Raw genomic sequence first — 19,492 nt, forward strand, 5'->3', positions numbered from 1 at the left:
TCAGCCATTTTAGATTCCTCTGTTGAGCGTTCTCTGTTTAGGTCTGTACTCCATTTTTTATTGGATTATTTGTTCTTTTGACGATCAATTTTTTTGAGTTCTTTGTATATTTTGGAGATCAGACCTCTGTGTGATGTGGGGTTGGTGAAGATCTTTTCCCATTTGTAGGCTGCCATTTTGTCTTGTTGACCGTGTCCTTTGCTTTACAGAAACTTTTCAGTTTTATGAGGTCCCATTTATTAATTGTTTTTCTCAGTGTCTGTGCTACTTGGGTTATATTTAGGAAGTGGTTTCCTGACCACACATAGGAGAATCAGAACAGGGATGGCCAGACAGTTGGGAAGGGATTTGGAGTTTCTGTCTTCAAGGTGTACTGTATTCTTAGCACACAGAAGGAAAGAACTATGTTTAAAAAAATTTACTCTAGCACTTCTTATAAATAATTCCTTCTAAAATTCTAACTCATTCTCATATTAAGTAGTCCACAATAGCTACACTTTCTCTTGGCAAACTGATAGATTTTTAGATCAGAGTTGTAGCTTAAAAATGAAATGTCAGGTAATTGTATTCCCTATTCAAAGGTGGGGAATTACACAGAAATCATGTAATCCACTTAGAGGACCTGAGCCTCCCAAAAGGACATTCATGATTAAATTTCATGACATGTTCTCTATAAAGTTACTATTCAGGTTCAGAAAATATGTGTTTTAGTTTTCTGTACTGATATGTATCCTTCAGTCTCCAAATTGCCCATGGCTTTTGTCCTTTCTGCTGTTATACATCTGAGTGAATCGGGACTGCACAGCTGTTTACAGGATATTTGACATAGTGTAGATTCTTTTACTTCAATAATAAAGAATGGGGAATAGATTTGCCTTTTTCATAAACCTTGAAAGCAAAGCATGTGGGTGTTGCCATAAACAGTCAACACAGGTAAACTAAAAAGATAAACATAAAAAGGCCTATCATATCACACAGGGGTGACTAGTAGTAATATTTCATTTGCATGTCTCCCAAGATTCTTCATTTGCAATCACTTATAACCTAACTGTGCTTAAACCTAAGCATACACACTCAAGATAATGATATTCAAAATAGACGTTTTGTAACTTCTTCTCTTAAAATAAAACTAAAATTTTTCCATATCTGTTATATTATCTACATAAATTATTTTAAAGCTGGAGTATTCATTCTACTGTATGCATGTTTATTCATAAGTTAATGTTTTTAATAGACTTTTCTTAATTTCTCTTTTGCTCAAATTTTTCCACAGTGACTAGATAATATTTGTGTGAGTATCTTTATATAGCTTTCTGATTATTTCTTTAGGGAGAAGCACTTTAGGCGTTTTTTTTTTTTTTTTGAAGGATGTATGTATTCTCAAAGCTCTTTGGTACATACTATCATGTTTTAAAACTTGGATGAATTGGTTTTTATCAACATGATGACAACACTATATATTATGGAAAATGAAATTTTTAAACCATTTTTTCTTTTTCTTTTTAAGCTACACAGTTTGGTGAGAAGGCCCGCAGGAAAGGAGCATCATTCCAATTGATTTCATCTCTGCATAAAGTAACGTACATTTTAAAATTAATTAATCCTTATTAGTGTGCATGTGTGTGATGTGTGCGCACGCATTTCATAGCAGTCATGGGAAGTTACAGAGCAGCATTGTGGGCTCAGTCCCCTTCCACCTTTATGTGGGCCCTGGGCATCAAATTCAGGTAACTAGGCTTCCAGGGCAAGTATGTTTACACAGAGAGCCACTTCTTCAGCCTTACATAAAGCCACTAACGTGTGGATAAAGCCATCTTGTTATTGTGAATGGCTTTAGAAGTCACTAGTGGTGTCCTGACTAGGTTCCATTTGTCAGCCTACACTAGTCCTCTGGCTGGTGTGACTGTTGGCTCATAAAGGCTCCCAGTGGGTAGAGCTGCCCCCAGGCAATAAGAAGCTAAGGCACATCATTGTCCACCTCTCCAAACTTTGGCTCTTTTCTGCTTTTAGAGAGGACCACTGTGGTACACTGAGTGTGGAGTCAAACCTGAGGCTGAATTCACACCATTGCCTTTTCTTCTGTTCTCTATCCCGTTCCCTTTACTCTTAAATGTTTTAAATCATCTCAGATTGTGATTCTGTACAATTTGATCTAAAATAAAGGCTTTAAAGATAGAAAACTGAAGAAATGATAAGCAACTTTTTTCACTCAGCTTCAAAAGTTACTGAATTCAAATTCAAAGTAGGTGGAAATGACTCAAAACAGCACTGTGCCTATCAGGTAAGTATTGACTTGCCATAGGAAAGAAAATAATGTGTTTGGTAAGCATGTAAAAATGTTGAATTCATTGTCTCCCTGTTGGTGCTCTTGTTGAATATCAGATTCAGCTGACAGATTTAGACTTTCTGAAGTTCTTTTGCAGCTTGCAAAGTGATTTTGTATTTATTATGGCTTTTATTTTAGGAAAACATAAATAAATTGATGACAGATTTGAAATCAACAACACCTCATTTTGTGAGATGTATAAATCCAAATATGAACAAAATGCCAGGTAAGAACTAGACATTTTTACAATTTGCAGTAGGAAATATATCTTAGTTCATTCAGCCTTGTTTAATGTACTTTAAAGAATTATTTGCTATTTACTCTATAGAAAAGTAGATTTCCATATAGAAAAATGAAAGGAAGTCAAATTCGATGTCTCTGGAACCTTCCCCAGGCTGCTGTGAATTCAGTTTTAGGTGGCCACACAGAAAGACTTCCTAAAGTCGGCTCTAAATGAATTGATCTTTGAATTTTAGGTGAAAACATGGGTGCTTCACTTCTATTTCACTCATTAAAAAGAGAAAATAATCTTAAATAGATTGACTAATCAGTCAGGATGATATTTTGGCACAGGAATAAATAATATTTGGTTTTCATAATCTAAATTGACCATGAAGATCATTTCAGAAAATGTTAAACATGTTCTCTAGTAATCTTTCCAAAATTAGTATCTTCTCTTTGTATGCCCATTCCCTTAGTTATGTACATCTTGATGGTGGACACTCTTGCAATGAATTAAGGACATCATAAGCTGAAGAGAGGACAATGCTCATTTTCCCGTTTTCAAAACTACTTGGCCAAATTTAATTCTCTGGATCCCATTCCTTAGATCACAGTTCAAAGGTTTCAGTCAACTCTTTGGACCATCAGTATTCCAAGAGCTTTAGTTCGAGTTGTGCAGTCTTACAGGAGCCCATATGACAAGTACTATGTCTTCAGACCATCAAGCATCCTTGGAATTCATACCCTAATTGTGCAGATTATGATCTGTGTGGCTCTGTACTATTTTTTGCTCTTATTAATTTACTGTAATTACGAACCCAACCTTGACAGACTGGGACCTAATTAGGGAGACTGTGATGCCAAGTAATGTTGTTATTGGAATTTTTATAAGGGAGACATTTCAACATTATATGTTTATTTGTGTATAGACACACATATATAACTTCATTTTTTCTTACAAATTGAGTTCTTTGTTTTTATCTGTGTGTGTGTATGTCATGTTATTAGGACTAGAATAACACAAGACTTTATGCAAGCTAGTCAAAGATGCTATCTTTGCTACATTCCCAGACCTTGACTAGGATTCTGAATGCATCTAAGTGTCCTGCTTCAGTCTAGCAAAGTACACAATTAGTCACCTCTGACTTTTGGAACAATTATGCTATTATAAGATGACTTCAATGGAATCAATGCAAATTTCAGCAAGTTTTCAAAACACATGAAGTTTTAAACTTCATGCTTTAAAACAATCTTTAATATGTAATGAAGAGAATGAGTGGATTTCATTATAAAGTGTCAGAATCTTCTAATCCCTCTTGTTATAAAAGATCTCGTCCTGTACATAGGATTGGAGTATAGACATAGGGTTTAGCTTATGCCTGTGATCTGAAACATAGAGACACAGCAAGCCTTTGTGAAAGGAGTGGTCCTTGGCTTTGTCCAGAGTACTTGATGAAGGTCAGATACACTGGCTTCTTGGATGGTTTTTCAAAGGCTTCCACCAGAGATTCCAGCTGACAGCTATAGAAGGGCTGCTTTTGTTGAACAAAGTGGTGACAGAATACTGCATTATAGAATAAATGTAGATATTGACATCAGAATAGGGGAATTGAATTGGTAACAGAATTGGTTCTCCAGCAGCTGTGTTGTAATGGTGTCTTGGAAGGGTTTAGAGTGAAGGGTATAGAGTGAAGGGTTTACAGGTCGGATGCTAAATGATGACTTTAATCAAGGCAGACATCGTTTGAGGTTCAGAAAGTCTGAACCTGATGTGCTCCTCTGTGTTGAGTGCTTATGTATGTACTGTTTGTTTGCTTGCTGTCCTCCACTCTATAGCAGAAGAGGGAAGAAAGAAGGCCTGAATGTGGGCAAATCTACTCTAGGCATAATGCAAATAGAATTTTGTGGTTGGTCCACCTTCTCCTTTCTTTCTACTACATTCCCCATTTTGTAGTCTCTCCATCTCCTGCTGGAAATGGCAGCCCACTTGAGCCCTCATCAGTTTCTCTTGCTGCTTTCAGTTGGCAAATGTATCTGGTGTCAGTCATTTGCACACAGCAAAATACATGATTTTTTTCATTTTCCAGGAGAATGTGCCTACAAAGTCTTCTCTACCAGTTTGTTCTACATTAAAAAAGGATTCTAGGTAAATCAGATCTGTAGAATCCTTTCTAGAAGGACAAGTGTGGCTGGATGTTAGTGAGCACCTATCAACACACGTGTTTCACACTGAATTCAAACTTTCTTTTACTACCAATGTGCAACAATAAAGATAGTATTTGATGTTTGAGAATGTTGAGTCCTTGTGTCCCTCTCTTTCAGGTGTATTGGACCCTTTCTTGGTTCTCCAGCAGCTACGTAGTAATGGTGTCTTGGAAGGGATTAGAGCATGCCGTGAAGGGTTTCCAAGTCGGATGCTATATGACGACTTTAAGCAAAGGTAGACATACATTCGAAGTTCAGAAAGTCTGAAGCAGTCTCTTTTGTTTCCTCTGTATTGAGTGTTTATGCATGTACTATTTATTTGCTTGGTGTACTCCGTTCCATAAAGTGTGGTGATGAGACACATGCTGAGAGAGCTCCATATTATTTGTTCTTAAATTCAATAGCTATATAGTGCCCTTAAGTCTCCATCAGTGGATCTTAGACCAACATACAGAAGAAGCATATATGGAAGGAAGTTGGAAAGCCTGGAGTACATCTCTGAAATCTGTGTGCTTCATGGTATCTGTCACCCAATGAAACTGTTGCATTTTTAGCAACAGTGAAAAAAAGGATTCAGTAATGTGTAGGTGGTAGGAGGCAGGGGAGGCATCTTTGCTTTCCACGTCTTGAATTTGAAAAGTGAAAATTATAGTTTATCAAGACAATTCAAGAAAAATGTGAAAGAGCAAGAAGAGCACCTGTCTAGGAACTGAAAGGCACGTGTCTACAGTTCACCAACAGGGTGAAAAGCTTTGGCAAAGTCAATTCAACCTCTCAGTTTCCCTGTCCACATACTAGAGCTACTTACACGTTCCCCCCTTTCCTCCTCAGTCCCCACTTTCCCAGTAAAATTAACTTGATAATTATAACACTGTAGAGAATATAATCTGACCCATTGGACCGATTGCTGACAGCATCTTCACTGTTGCTGCCAGGAGTTGTGTTAAGAGTAGAGCAGATCGAAAGGGGAGCTGGAGATCTGCTCTAGCTTTTCCTTCAGAGTACTCTTTGTTTGTGTCATATGATCCTCTGGTTCCATTTCAAAATAGGTACTGCATTCTAAACCCGAGGATATTTTCAAAGAGTGAGTTTCTGAGCAGCAGGAAAGCAGCTGAAGAAGTACTTGGCTTCTTGGCGATAGACCATTCCCAGTACCAGTGTGGAGTCACCAAGGTAACCCAGAAACGTCAATGCATTTGGAAGGGAAGTGGGAGCAAAAAGCATACATTTTAAAATATTGGTAAATGCTTAATTGTTAAATAAGTTCTTCAGTTCTTCTGACCGGAAATATTACAGATAGAGGCTAGTTCATCACAGAGACTTGAATTCTGCTTGAGAAAGAAAATCCATTGTTACTTAAACAAGTCTAGATTCTATTTACATCATTTATTTCAGTATTGAGGGTTAAATCTAGGGCCATGCACAGTCTAGTCAAACACTTCCTCTTTGAATTACACTCCATCTTGCATATAAATTTTATAGCTAATTGCCTAACCAAATTCAGGCCAGTATGTAAAATTCTGAATTGACCTTTCTGTGCTAGAAAACAGAGTAAGAGAATGTGAACCAGGCTCCCAGAGATAACTGTTTGCACATGTGAAATGCTTTATGAAGTGTGCTGAATTGGAAAATAATTATTATTAAATAATTTAGTAATTTAAATTTCAATTAGAAACCACAATCAATTTTCTTAAATACGATTAAATTCTACTTTACCCAAGAAACCTACATATTTCTGGAAATTTCTGGTTACTAGGCTTGATATTTTCTGGTAGTTTTTCTTAATGACATCCACGTCAGGCCGACATTTTGAAAGAGAGTGTGAAAAAACAGGGTGAAGATCTGTCTGTCTACTTTCTGTCTAGCCATCCTTCCTGAGCTCGCCTCATTATTCTTCAACCTCAGCCTTTTGAGTTGGTAGGATTATAAGTGTCTGCAACCAGCCTAACCTTGGAATATAGTTTTATGAATGTTTCTTTATTTTGAGTACTTAGAAATTGTTTATCATTTATGTTTTTCTCCCTTATATCTCATTGTTTTTGCCATATGCCACTCATCAGGACTCAAGCTCATGTGAGCTAGTGAGAATCCCAAGTCACAAGGAGGCTTTTGCTTGTGAATGGGAAAATGAACGTGTGAGGGACTCATGACAAGACTGGGCATATTTTGAGCAGAGATACACCTTCACAGTTGCTCAAGGTGCCTTTAAGAATGGCCACATGCATTCCTTGATGAAAGTTGCATCTTAGGCAGCTTATCACCTCACCTTGGTCCTTACTGATTATTCTTGGGAAATGCCAAGTTTCTCATATGTAGAGCAAAATTATCTTCTAGTACGTGGGTCAGTAAACTAAGATGCAACAACCATATTGTGGTGTGGGAGGTCCTTCTCCATATGTGTTGCTTTTATTGGTTAATGAGTAAAGCAGCTGCTTTTGGCTAGTGGCTTAACAGAGTTTAGCCAGGCTGGAAGAGATATATAGGGAGACAGTTGGCAGAATCAGGAGAGGCCATGTAGCCCCACCAGAGACAGACACCAGATGTTGGACGGAACTTTACCCAGTAAGCCACAGCCATGTGGAGATACACAGATAAATGGAGATGGATTAGTTCAGGACATAAGAGACAGCAAAAAACAAAACAAAAAAAAAAAAAAAAAAAAAAAAAAAAACTTAAGCTATTGGCCAAGCAGTGATTCAAATGATATAATTTCTGAGTGACTATTTCAGATCTGGGCAGCTGGGAATAAATGAGTGGCCTCCACCTACAACATGGGTATTTAAAAATTACTTCCAGTGTCCTGTTATTTCTCTTCCACCTATTCCCAGGGTCCCTTTATCCTTTCTTGGTTTCTGTGGTTACTCCGTGTTGTAAATTCACATCTGAGACTATGGAGGCAGGAATCACAGATAAGAGAGGATATTCAGCTTTTGTCTTTCTGATCTGGGTTACCTCACTCAATATAGTCTTTACTAGCTCTACCCATTTACCTACAAATTTTATGATTTCATTTATTTTGTGATAGCAGAATAGTATTCCATTGTGTATAGGTACCACACTTTCACTGTTTCCTCATTGGTTGAAGGAAATTACTATTCCATTCCTGGGAATAGCATTATCAATGGACATGTTAACATGGACGGGATAATTTTATGGGGTTCCACTCCTACCCAAAGAACCACATGCAGCTAATGATTGCCAGAAGGGCCTTTCTTAGGGATGAGCATCCTTATTGGTTGTCCAATGTAGATTGAGGTGTACATTGAAACAACATATACACAAATAAGAAAAATGGACTCAGGAAGTTGTGTTTATATATATTTGTGTGTCTGTGCATGCATGTGGCACACACGTAAATACACACACACACAGAAAGAAGAGGGAGATAGAGATAGATTCCCCCCACAGAGAGTATAACAAAAGAAAAATATGCTATTGACTTGGAGAGGAAATGTGGCAAGGATTCAAAGGATGGAAGCTGGAAGAAAAGGGAGAAGTGTTTTCATTTTACTTCTATTAAAAACATATTGAAAATAAAATGAAACCTTAGGCAGCTAGCTAAAGTCATTTTATATTTAAAAAATTATTTAGAAAAGCAAACAAATATTCAACACAACCATTTATGACCCACCATACCCAAAATGTTTCTGACCTTATCCTTTACAGAGATAGCTGTGAACCCTGCCAAGTCCTTTGCAATGCCATGTATCTGTAAAGCTTAGATCATATTCCTTAAACAATATTATTAATCAAGGGGGAATAGAGAACAAATGATCAGGCTGCCAATATGTCCAATATAAAATGTCCTTTATAACCTTTAGATTTATAAAGTTAACTTCCCTAGGATGTAAATTTTACACAATGAATAAAACCTGTACAAAGACGTAGGATTAATAAAGTTTTCCCAAAGATGCTTCAGTTGTGCATGGCATCATTCAGATACTACTGGACTTATCTGATGTGTGAAACTGTACCTGGCTTACTTCCTTTAGGTGTTTTTAAAACTTAGCATTCTGGATCAGTTGGAAGAAAGGAGAGATGAAAAGATATCTAAACTCTTCACCTTATTTCAAGCCAGAGCACGGGGAAAGCTGATGCGTATTACATTCCAGAAGATGCTAGAAGAAAGGTACTAACTCTCTATGGTACTCTCCCACCTCGAGAGCAATTCATATCTTGACCAATGTGATTTTATTTCATTGCCCCACAATAGACTGTGGAATAGAGACTAGCTTCCTTAGTCTGAATCTTGACAATTTCTTAATATCTGCATACAGAAAAGGCAGTATAAAGGGCCTTCCTGTTTCTTCTCATCTTCTCTTTGGGAAGAATTACAATTTAGAATTATGATATTGAAAGGTGATGTGTTTGACAATTGTGGCAGTAGCACACCTGAAAAGATTGACACACACCTAAATAAGACTTGAACAATGGCAACGTTGACAGACATGTTGACATGGAAAAGGGGAAGTCTTCTGAGGTCCCACCTACAGGCAACAAATTAAGGGGAGGGAAGGTAGCCTTTCCCAGAGATAATCACTCTAATTGGATATCCAATACAAAGTAGTCAGCTCTGAAGTTCTACGTATACAAATGGATGCAACAAGCTTCATTTGTATACTTATGCATATATATTTATGTAAAACCAAAGAAAAAGAGACATTCAGCTTGAGAGAGAGAGAGAATGAGGGAGGATATGAGAGTGGTTGGAGGGAGGAAAAAGAAGGTGAGAAATGATGCAATTATATTTTAATTAAAAAATATGTTTAAAAAAGATTGTCAACACATATCCTAAAGCTAACTTTGAAGAGGTATAGTCATATCGTATGGGTGTGCATGCATGCATGCATGTGTGCTCTGGTCACTGTTTCTTCCTCTGGCTGAACAACTGTGGGTCCTAATGACTTACAATTATACCTCCCTTATTTTCTTATTACATTTCAGGTAAGTTCAATACAAACATTTATAACTACATTTGGACAACTTGTTATTTTTTTCTAAAGTTTTAGTTGAACCATGGAAAGCAAACTAATAAAATCCTTTTTGTTTGTTTGTTTTTGATTTTATGTTTTCAATAAAGGGTTTCTCTGTATAGCTTTCGAGCCTGTCCTGGAACTTGTTCTATAGACCAGGTTGTTCTTGAGCATAGAGAGATCTGCCTGCCTCTGCTTTCTGAGTGCTGAAATTAAAGAGATGAGCCATCACCACCTGGTGCTAATAAAATCTTTAAATAAACAGACCAGGAACAAGAAATTTTGTATTGGTAATATTTTTTCTTGGCATAGTTTAACTTCTAGAGGAAAGCCCACAAGGTTTGGTATAAGTTCCTTGAGTGACATTTTGTTAATTCTGTTTGTCCAAAAATGATCAAGACCACGAAAAAAAAGAAAGAGAAATTTTAACTCTTGAGGATCTTTTGTGAGTCTTTTATAGCAATCAGTGTAGCACAGAAGATTAGTTAGTAAAAGACATGTCTTCTGGGTTTTGTTTGTTTGTTTCTGTTATTTTTGTTTGAGAGAGAGTGCTATTAGTCCAGGCTGGTCTAGACTTCATTGTGTGGACCAGGCTGACCTTGAACTTCCAATGATCTGTCTCTACATCTTGAGAATGCTGGGCTCTCAGATGTGTACTACCACCCCTGGTTCCAGTTATATATACTTATGTAAAGCTGTTACTTTTTTCATATTTACTTCCTTTATTTCTAAAATGAGGCCATTAAAATCTATTTTCTAAATCATTTATCAAATGTTACTGTAAATTATATAAACATCATAAAATGTAGATACTAATATAGTGAATTCTCATGACACCATAATCAAGGAATATTAATTCTTAACATTTTTATATAATTGCTGACAATTTAAAAATTATTAACTAACACTACTGAAGTTCTTTGTACTTTTCCCTTGATACAAATCTAATTTAATCCAGATCCTCAATTGGTGTTAATTATTTTTGTCACGTGTGTAAATGTGTAAATAATATAAAAATATGTTCTTATCCTTTACTAGATATACAGATCTCTTTTTGTTGTTTTTGTTTGTTTATTTTGTCTTGTTTTTTTGAGAGAAGCTTTCTCTATATAGCCCTCAGCTATCCATCCTGGAACTTGCTCTGTGGACCAGGCTGGCCTCAAAACCAGGGATTTACCCGCCTCTGTCACACAAATGCTGGAATTAAAGGTGTGCACTGTCGGGGTCCAGCCTCACCAAGTTTGTACATTCTAGGGTAGGTGTGTGTGGATTAGAAATGTTAAAGAGAGTAGACAGAGATACGAAAGAAATACAGACACGTAGGATAGTACCAGGAGGGCAACTCAGTGAATACTGAATACTGAATCTACCTGTGTTTATTTCCCACATGTTAATATACCCTAAACAAAAGGGGCGGGAAGAAGGCAAAAGATTGCTTTAATATGACACAAAGGACAACCAGAACCATTACCTGCTTTAATACCGAAAATATCAAGTCACTATTTTCTGAGTTAATCATTTGATATTTTGGGCAGGATATGCAGTGAATATACCTTATACCAAGTATCCTGTAGGCAGCCACTCCCTATGTCAAATCTCTGGTTTTAGAATAGTGGGGGAACCCTCATAGGACCAAACTATGCCCATTGAATGTGGGTGCCAGTTGTGTGACTTGGGCAGTCTGTGGGGCCGCTGGCAGTGGGACCAGGACTTATCCCTAGTGCTTGAACTGTCGTTTTGGAGCTCATTCTTTTTGGAAGGATGCCTTGCTCAGTCTAGGTATGGGGGGGGATAACTTGGTCCTCTCTCAAAGTGATGTGTCAGATTTATTGACTGCCCTTGGAAGGTCTTATCCTTTCTGAGGGGTGGATAGGGGAGAGTGGGAGGAGGAAAGTGAGTAGGAACTGGGATAAATATGTAAAATGAGAAAAGATTGTTTAAAAAATAAATTTAACAAAAATAAAAAATGAAGGAGCAGGAATATGCTTGAATTCTCTGACCTTTGGTCAGGGTGAAGCAGATCCACCTCTATGGGCCATCTTAATGTCCAAAACACCAAGTGACCACATCCTAGGTCAGGATTTCTTGTTTGTAGCCATACCTGTTGTCAACAACTTTGAAAGAGTAAAAATAAGCACAAAGTCTCGACCTTTAGTTAAGGTGGAACAGGAATCACATCTGTGGGCTCCCATAGTGCACCACTATGCCTGTCTTAATAAAGATTTTTCTCTGTCTAGTCTTAGGTGATATATATATATATATATATATATATATATATATATATATATATCCTTAAATGTTTGATGGTTTTTCATGCTTACTTCATGTGAATAATATTCTTTATGACGTTTAAAAGTCTTTTTTTAAAAAAATATATCAGTATTGATGAGTATAGGGCTAGATCACTGAGTTTAATTGTTGTACAGTAGCTTATTGCTTAAATATTACACCACGTATTTCTTTTCCCCATAAACTAAATTTGTGCTATTTAAAATATCATGTACTGTTCCAATATGTTATAGTTTTCTAGTGACATTTTAATGATATTTCCCTCATTCTTATATGTAAGAGTTTCTTGAAGATGAACTAACTCCAAATGTTCCATTCTCTGATAAGTTAGTGTCAAAGCACAGGCATGGGTGGTTCCTCAGAATTTTATGCTGCACACAATTTTAACTTTTCAAGATATTGTTTTCTGATTTACTACTCACCCGTGGTCCATGAGATTCCTCTTGTTGAATACTTTCATGAAAATGTGGTACTTTAGATTTTGATATATTTCTGACATTGGCAAAAGCTATCATTTCCATTTAAAGGATGATACTTTTTGTAGTCTAAAGTTTTTGATGTATTCTTTAGAGAGTATTCCCACTTCTTCCATTTTCTTTTTGTAAAGCTTTTATTTAAAATAATGAACCTATTAATTTTTTTATTTGTATCAATATATAATATTTCTAAATTAACCTATAAATGCATTAAATGGTAGATCTTTGAAACACAGAACCTACTTTTATTGATATTGATGCATTTTGTAATAATATTACAATGAGTTTTTTAAAAATAAATTGACTGGTCTAAAATTTCATTTAATTTCTGCTGTCTAGTTTTAGGCAAATATCATTTTAACCTTGTAAAAGAATTATTGACTGTTTTCTCTTTGCATATATGAAATATTTTACTCCAATTATCTAGCCAATGACTCTTTGGTACATTTCCCTACATAATAGCCTGAATTTGATATTTTTTGACGGATTTCATAAATTTAATGTGTCTAGACAAATTATATTTTTCTTCTGGAGTCAGTTTATGCATTATTTACTAAATATGTATTATTTAATATTACAAATTATTTGTTTAAATTACGTATTACTTAATTGCAAATGTTAAGCATTTACTATGTCTACAAGTTTACTCACAGAAAATAATCCTTATTAATTCCTAGGCCATTATACCTAGTATTGTTTATTTTGCTTTCTCTCTTTTATGTTATGTGCATATTTATTTAGTGTTTGAGCTGGATAATTTTTATTGCATTTTCTTTTCTCCCTCAACTTTATTAATTTGTTATCTCATTTTTGTTTTTTTCAATTTGTTTTTGGCTTATTCTTTACCTTTTCCTCGTGTTTTTGAAGTTTAATTGACAAAATTATGTTTATGGTATACAATCTGAGTTTTCATATATACACACTTTGTGTAATGATTGCTGCAATCAGGGTAATTACTTTATCACCTTATATAGATATATTTTGTGTGTGTTGAGAGCGTTTAAAATAAACTATATTTAACGAGGTATGGTGGTGCATGCCAAGTAATCCAACACTTGGGAAATGGAGGCAAAAGGATTAGGAATTCAAAACTGTCTACATTACAATATATACTGTATGAATTATATATAACATATATATACATAGAGTACATATACACACTTATATATAAATATATATCCAAATATACACACATACATATATTCTCAGAAGTCAGCACATTTGTTACTTTTCTTATTGTTGTGATTAAATATCTGAGAAAAAAATCAGTTTAATGAAGGAAAGGGTCTGTTTGGGCTTGTTTTTAAAAGAGGTTTAACTGAGGAGAGAAGATTCAGCATGAATGGTACCACAGGTGCCAAAGCCCTAGACCCTCTCTTTCCTGCCTACAAAGACATCACCACCCACCCAGCTCACACTTCTGCTTCTGCCTTCCATTGCTATGGACTATAAATACCCAATCAAAAATGATGCTGCAATAGTTTTTAAATTTACAAGCATGAATTTTTCTCCATGTATTTGGCTCTTCTTCATTTTCTTTCATTAATTTTTTTCTTTATACAGATATTTTTTACCTCCAGGTCTTATTTATTGTGAGGTAATTTATTTTATTATGCAATTATAAATAGGATTATTTTTATTTTTCTCTTTTCTGTGGTTCATTAACTGTGTAACTGTGCTGGTTGCACTTGTTTAAATTCTCATTATATATACGGTGGGAATAACCTCAAATTTAGTCTTAATTAAGGTCTGTATTCCAAGTACACTTTTCAAACCATGGTTTCTACACTTTTGAAGATAAACCACTCTGTCAGAGGCTACATTCATTTATCGTGGAAGTAGAATTAAATTCTTAAATATTTCTGTCAGTTCTATTGGGTGCATTGTTAGAAATGATGTAATTTTGGGGGCTAAAATATGGTTATTGCCTTTTGTCCCTATTGTGATGTCAAAGCCTTTGATACTAGATAATAAGAATCTAAGTTCGCGCTGCAAACTGTAGTTATACAGAGCAGAAACTCTTTGCTTCTAGGACCTTCTGCAAGCTTGAGTTTTAAGAAAGTTTGCAAACATCTGGATATACAAGTTTACAACCTTCTCATGTATTTCCAGTCTGCATGGCTCTGCTGTTCTCTTCCCACCCCTGTGTTACTGAACAGTTATGAGCGTACCTTCTCTAGTTGAGTTTTCTTGCTCCTTCAAGCTTCCTGGATCTGAGTGTTCTTCACTTAGTGGCATGTCATAGATTTCTTGAGTTTTCTTCATTTTTTTTTTTTTTAGAGATTTTTTTTTTCTTGGTTTTTCGAGACAGGGTTTCTTTGTGGTTTTGGAGCCTGTCCTGGAACTAGCTCTTGTAGACCAGGCTGGTCTCGAACTCACAGAGATCCGCCTGCCTCTGCCTCCCGAGTGCTGGGATTAAAGGCGTGCGCCACCACCGCCCGGCTCTTCATTCTTTTTAATTGTTTTAAAGAAATATAAAATGGTCTTACTTCAAAAGACCTACCTTCAACTTTATAAGGCTTTCCTTATCTTTAGCTTAGTGTGTGGCTGAAGCTAATCAGTTTTAATTTTGTTTTTTCTGAAAAATTTCTCTGGTTCCAAGACTTATTTTTAGTGACATCTTTCTTTTTATGGAAATTGTCATTCAGATCAAAATTTATTTTCTTTCTAAGAGAGAGAAAATGTATGAAGTTGATTGGCATGGTTCTGGGAGAAGTTGAGGGAAGGGCAATGATATGATCAAAATGTGTGAAAAAGTTAAATTAAATTTGAAACCTAATTTACAATTTGTTAGTAGTACTGGTTTGAACTTGGACTGGTCTTTTGCATGTTGTCATGGTCTCTCTAAGTTCATATGTACATCAGTTCTGCTGTGTATGAAAAAAGCTGTTTTCTTGGAGTCCTCCACCACCTCTGGCTCTTACAATATTTCAGCCTCCTCTTGTGTATAGATCCCCAAGGCTTAAGGGGAGGGGCTTGATAAAGACATTGCACTTAGGACTCTCTTACCTTATGCACATTGCTGAATTGTGGGTCTCTATTGTGGGTCTTCTGTCCACTGCAAGAAGTTTCTCTGATGAGGGTTAAATGGGCAGGGGATCCAAGGGCAGGGTGGAATGGAAATGGAAGGGACAAATAGCAACAAAGGCTAATAAAAAGTCATATGGACACCCCCAAAGAATTATTTTCTTAACCTTACTAAATGCTCCTTTATCTCACTGACTTTTCCTGGAATGATTATTTTTATTTCCTCTTTAAGAATTTAATAGAGTCCCTTCATGTTGCATTTCTGGCCATGTCACAAATTTTCCATATGTATGACATGTGTCAAGCTACTTGGGCTAATTAAGTTATAAAGAGGAAAGATTTATTTTAGCACACAGTTCCAGATGCTTCAGTCCACAATAGGCTTTGTTGTCTCGGATCATGAATCTAGGTAAGTACATGATAAGTTGCCTACTATAAAAAATGCTGCTCTCACATGGAAAGAGAGAAGAAGATGCAGGAGTTACAGTGTTACTGTTTAGTAGCATACTCCAACTACCTAACTTTGTTGATTATGTGTCTAGTAATAAATAGAGTTCTTCTAGCCTATCACATTTTTGGTTTCTAAATGTCCATAGTAGTCTTTTATAACCCTTTGTGATTCTTTGGAATCTTTTGTGGTGGTCTTATTTATAATTGTATTGCCATTCTTTTTCATGGGATTTTTTGTTTGTTTGTTTTTTCGAGACAGGGTTTCTCTGTAGCTTTGGAGCCTGTCCCTGAACTAGCTCTTGTAGCCCAGGCTGGCCTTGAACTCACAGAGATTCGACTGCCTCGCTTCTGCCTCCTGAGTGCTGGGATTAAAGGTGTGCGCCACCACTGCCCAGCTTCTTCTTCCTGTTTTTATTAGTATGCCTTAATGTTTTTCTCCTTTTTCACTCATATTTTAGGGATGCTCTTGTTTTAATTCAAGAGAACATAAGAGCTTTTATGGCTGTGAAGAACTGGCCCTGGATGAGGCTCTTCTTCAAGATCAAGCCTCCTGCTAAATCTGTGGGAGGTGGAGAGGAGATAGCTGGACTGAAGGAGGAACGTGCACAACTACAGAAAGCTTTGGAGAATTTGGAATCTCAGAGGGAGGAACTGAAAACAAAGCAAGTCTCCCTTGTTCAAGAAAAGAATGATCTACTTGTAAAGCTGAAGGCTGTGAGTGCTCCTGCCACCTGTTCTCTATAGCTAGCTTTAAATTTGACCCATTCCAAAGACATTGCTGACTGGAGTAAGAGAAGCATGCACTAGCTTTTTAAAAATACTGTACATTTTATTAAGCTGAGACTGTGGAAACATGTAAAAAGAAACCATGCATCAAAATGAAGTAATTTCATTGGCAGGATGTCTTAGAAGAAGGCATAAGCCTGAGCTGGAGAGACACTCAGTAGATAAAGCACTTGCTTTGGCAACTGTGGGTTTACAGACCCACAACCCATGAAAAAGCCTGGCAAGTGGAATAACCCCAGCATTCAAAACACTGAGATGGGAAATCTCTGGGGCACACAGACTAGTTAGTTTAGTGGATCCATGGTCTCTGGGTTCAACTGAGAGACCCTGCCTAAACTGATAAAATGGAGATCCATCCAGGAAGACATGTGCTATCAACAGATCTCCACACACATGTGCATACATGTGCATGAATACATGGGTGTCTATTCCACACACATGTACATGAAAGACAAGAAGAAGGATGAGGTGGAAAAGAAAAAAAGACAAATTACTACTGGGTGTTCAGTGTATAATATCATCAGACTCTCACAGACAGGAACTGAAATACTGTATAATATTATAATAAAAACTGTATAATATCATCATAAGCTATTATGGGGCCAGGAAGGTGTAGATCTATTGTTTTGAGACAAAGTGTTACTCTATAGCCCATATTGGCCTGAAATTTACTATGTGATACAGGCTGAACTTGAACTCATGGAAGTCCTCTTATGTCAATCTCCCGAGTCCAGGGATTACAGATGTGAGCCACCACACCTGAGTGAAGCTCTGGATCTTAACTGACTATGACTCAGTAGCAAGCCAGCAGATGGGATTTTAGTAGGTCTCACATAAGACTGACAGATCTTCAAAGCTTTCTTTCTGTAGGAACAACTCACAGTTTCTCAATTTTGTCTTCCTGCTTCCTCTCCTATAGTCCAAGTCCATTCTAATTAGTGGATTTTATTTTTAAAGATCCTTTCTCAACATTGGTATTGTAGCAAACACAGCTGTGAAGAGTGAATTAACAAAAGATGAGATGGCAAAGAGACCTTACTCTCAGATGTTTTGACCAGGTAGAGGATATGTGGATCTAAAGAGCCTGCATCTATGACCTTGCTTGTGCCAGGGCTAAGCATCACTGTTTTAAAGGAGCCGTGCTACTTCCCTGCTAAAGCTCCTTCAGTCCCAGTAGCATGCACATTTTATATTCTAAAATTCCACGTCATGCCATCAGTCTTCATTTCCTATCTGATGCCCATATACCATTTCCAATTCCCTCTCAGATTCTTTCTCTATAGTCCCCTAAATTGTCATGACCTCAAATACCCGTAAGGGCAGGGATGCAATTTTATCTTTATTAAACTCCTTACAAAGCACAGTGCTAGGTTGGATAATGCTGGGTTCAAATACAATTATTTGTAGTTGGCTTTGATGTTCTTGCTATTAAATCTACCAAAAGCGAAACCTCACTGAAAACAAATGTAAGTTATTACTTTTAGGAAAAGAGAATTTATTAGTTTGTTTTGGGATGTGATTTGCCAGCATACTCATAGGCTATGTCGTAAAGAATACTTTGGACCAAAGCTGACAATTCTGAGCTGGGTTTAGCAGAGCACTTAGCAGAGAACTTCAGTGCATACCAGCCACAGTTATTAAACCCTATTTGGATTCCACTTGAAGATCCATACTGTTAAGAAAAAAAAAACCACATTGTGCAGAGGTCTAGATGAGAACTGCTGGATTAGTTACTTTCCTCTTGCTGTCACAGAATACTCTGACCAAGAACAACTTTGGGGAGAAAAGGTTTGTTTTTGGTTTATAGTTCCAGAGGGGATAAAGTTCATCACCTTAGGGAAAGACAGTGTGAGCCATGAGGAGATTCTAGCCCTTGGGAGCTGGCTGATCGCATTTCATCCACACACAGTAAGCAGAAGGAGAAGGCAGAAAGTGGGGTCATACGCCAAAACCCAAAGTCTCAGACTAAAGGTCCTGTAACCTTCCCAAATAATATGACTAGCTGGGAACCAAGTGTTCAAATGAATGAGGCTATCTATGGAAAATATTCTTCCAAACCACATACATGGCCTTTTAGTTCCTCTCTTAGTTTGGTCTGTGGAAGCCGAAGAAATGTGAGAGACAGAAGAGCTCAACTTGGGCAAGGGAGGAGTAAGCAAAAGAGCGAGAAACACTTTAAAAGGCCATCATGGGTGATGTTGAAAATATATTGTAAATGTTACCGCTTGGGTGGGAAAGGCATTCTAAGCAGTCAGTAGTCAAGAAACAGAACAAAGTCACAACACAACAAACCTATTCACGAGACTTATTGGGAGGGAAAAACCCAGGAGGGTGTTCTCACCTGCCTCTGCTCAGGTGAGAAGCTGAAGAGAACTGAGCTTTCTATATAGGCGTATATATAAGGTTTCTTGGTGGGGTGGGGGCTTTCCAGGATCGCCTAGGATTGGAGGGATTTTGTGGCCTGATCTTGGGGCAAGTTCAGGGATAGGTGGGTTTTTTTTTTTTCTTGTACGGTAGGGCCTGGCCAGTCTCCAGCATCTGGGGCTGGGAACTTAATAGAAGTCTGGGGTGGGGCAGGGCCTAGCCAGTGGAACTCCTCAGTTGGAGCGAATAGCCAACACATATGGAAGCAAATTCCACAGAAACATCATAAAGTTTGATCTGGGGTTCATGTTGTAACTTTATAATGTGTTGACAGGTGTGGGAAATATTTTATCATCTTTTTTTTGTTTGTATGT

The 19,492-nt window shown here is 36.9% G+C and overlaps 1 protein-coding gene across 1 annotated transcript in view; it reads left to right on the forward strand.

The window, feature by feature from the left end:
- The window catches only part of Myh15 (myosin heavy chain 15), a 138,063-nt gene that overhangs the window by 51,159 nt on the left and 67,412 nt on the right, over positions 1–19,492 (forward strand). Inside the window, exons 17-22 of the mRNA XM_005345129.2 lie at positions 1,508–1,575; positions 2,465–2,552; positions 4,871–4,988; positions 5,803–5,926; positions 8,746–8,882; positions 16,427–16,682. Coding sequence (XP_005345186.1) covers positions 1,508–1,575; positions 2,465–2,552; positions 4,871–4,988; positions 5,803–5,926; positions 8,746–8,882; positions 16,427–16,682 — 791 coding nt within the window. The remainder of the gene's footprint in view (positions 1–1,507; positions 1,576–2,464; positions 2,553–4,870; positions 4,989–5,802; positions 5,927–8,745; positions 8,883–16,426; positions 16,683–19,492) is intronic.

Source organism: Microtus ochrogaster, chromosome 2, assembly GCF_000317375.1.
Source record: "Microtus ochrogaster isolate Prairie Vole_2 chromosome 2, MicOch1.0, whole genome shotgun sequence".
NCBI lineage: Eukaryota > Metazoa > Chordata > Mammalia > Rodentia > Cricetidae > Microtus > Microtus ochrogaster.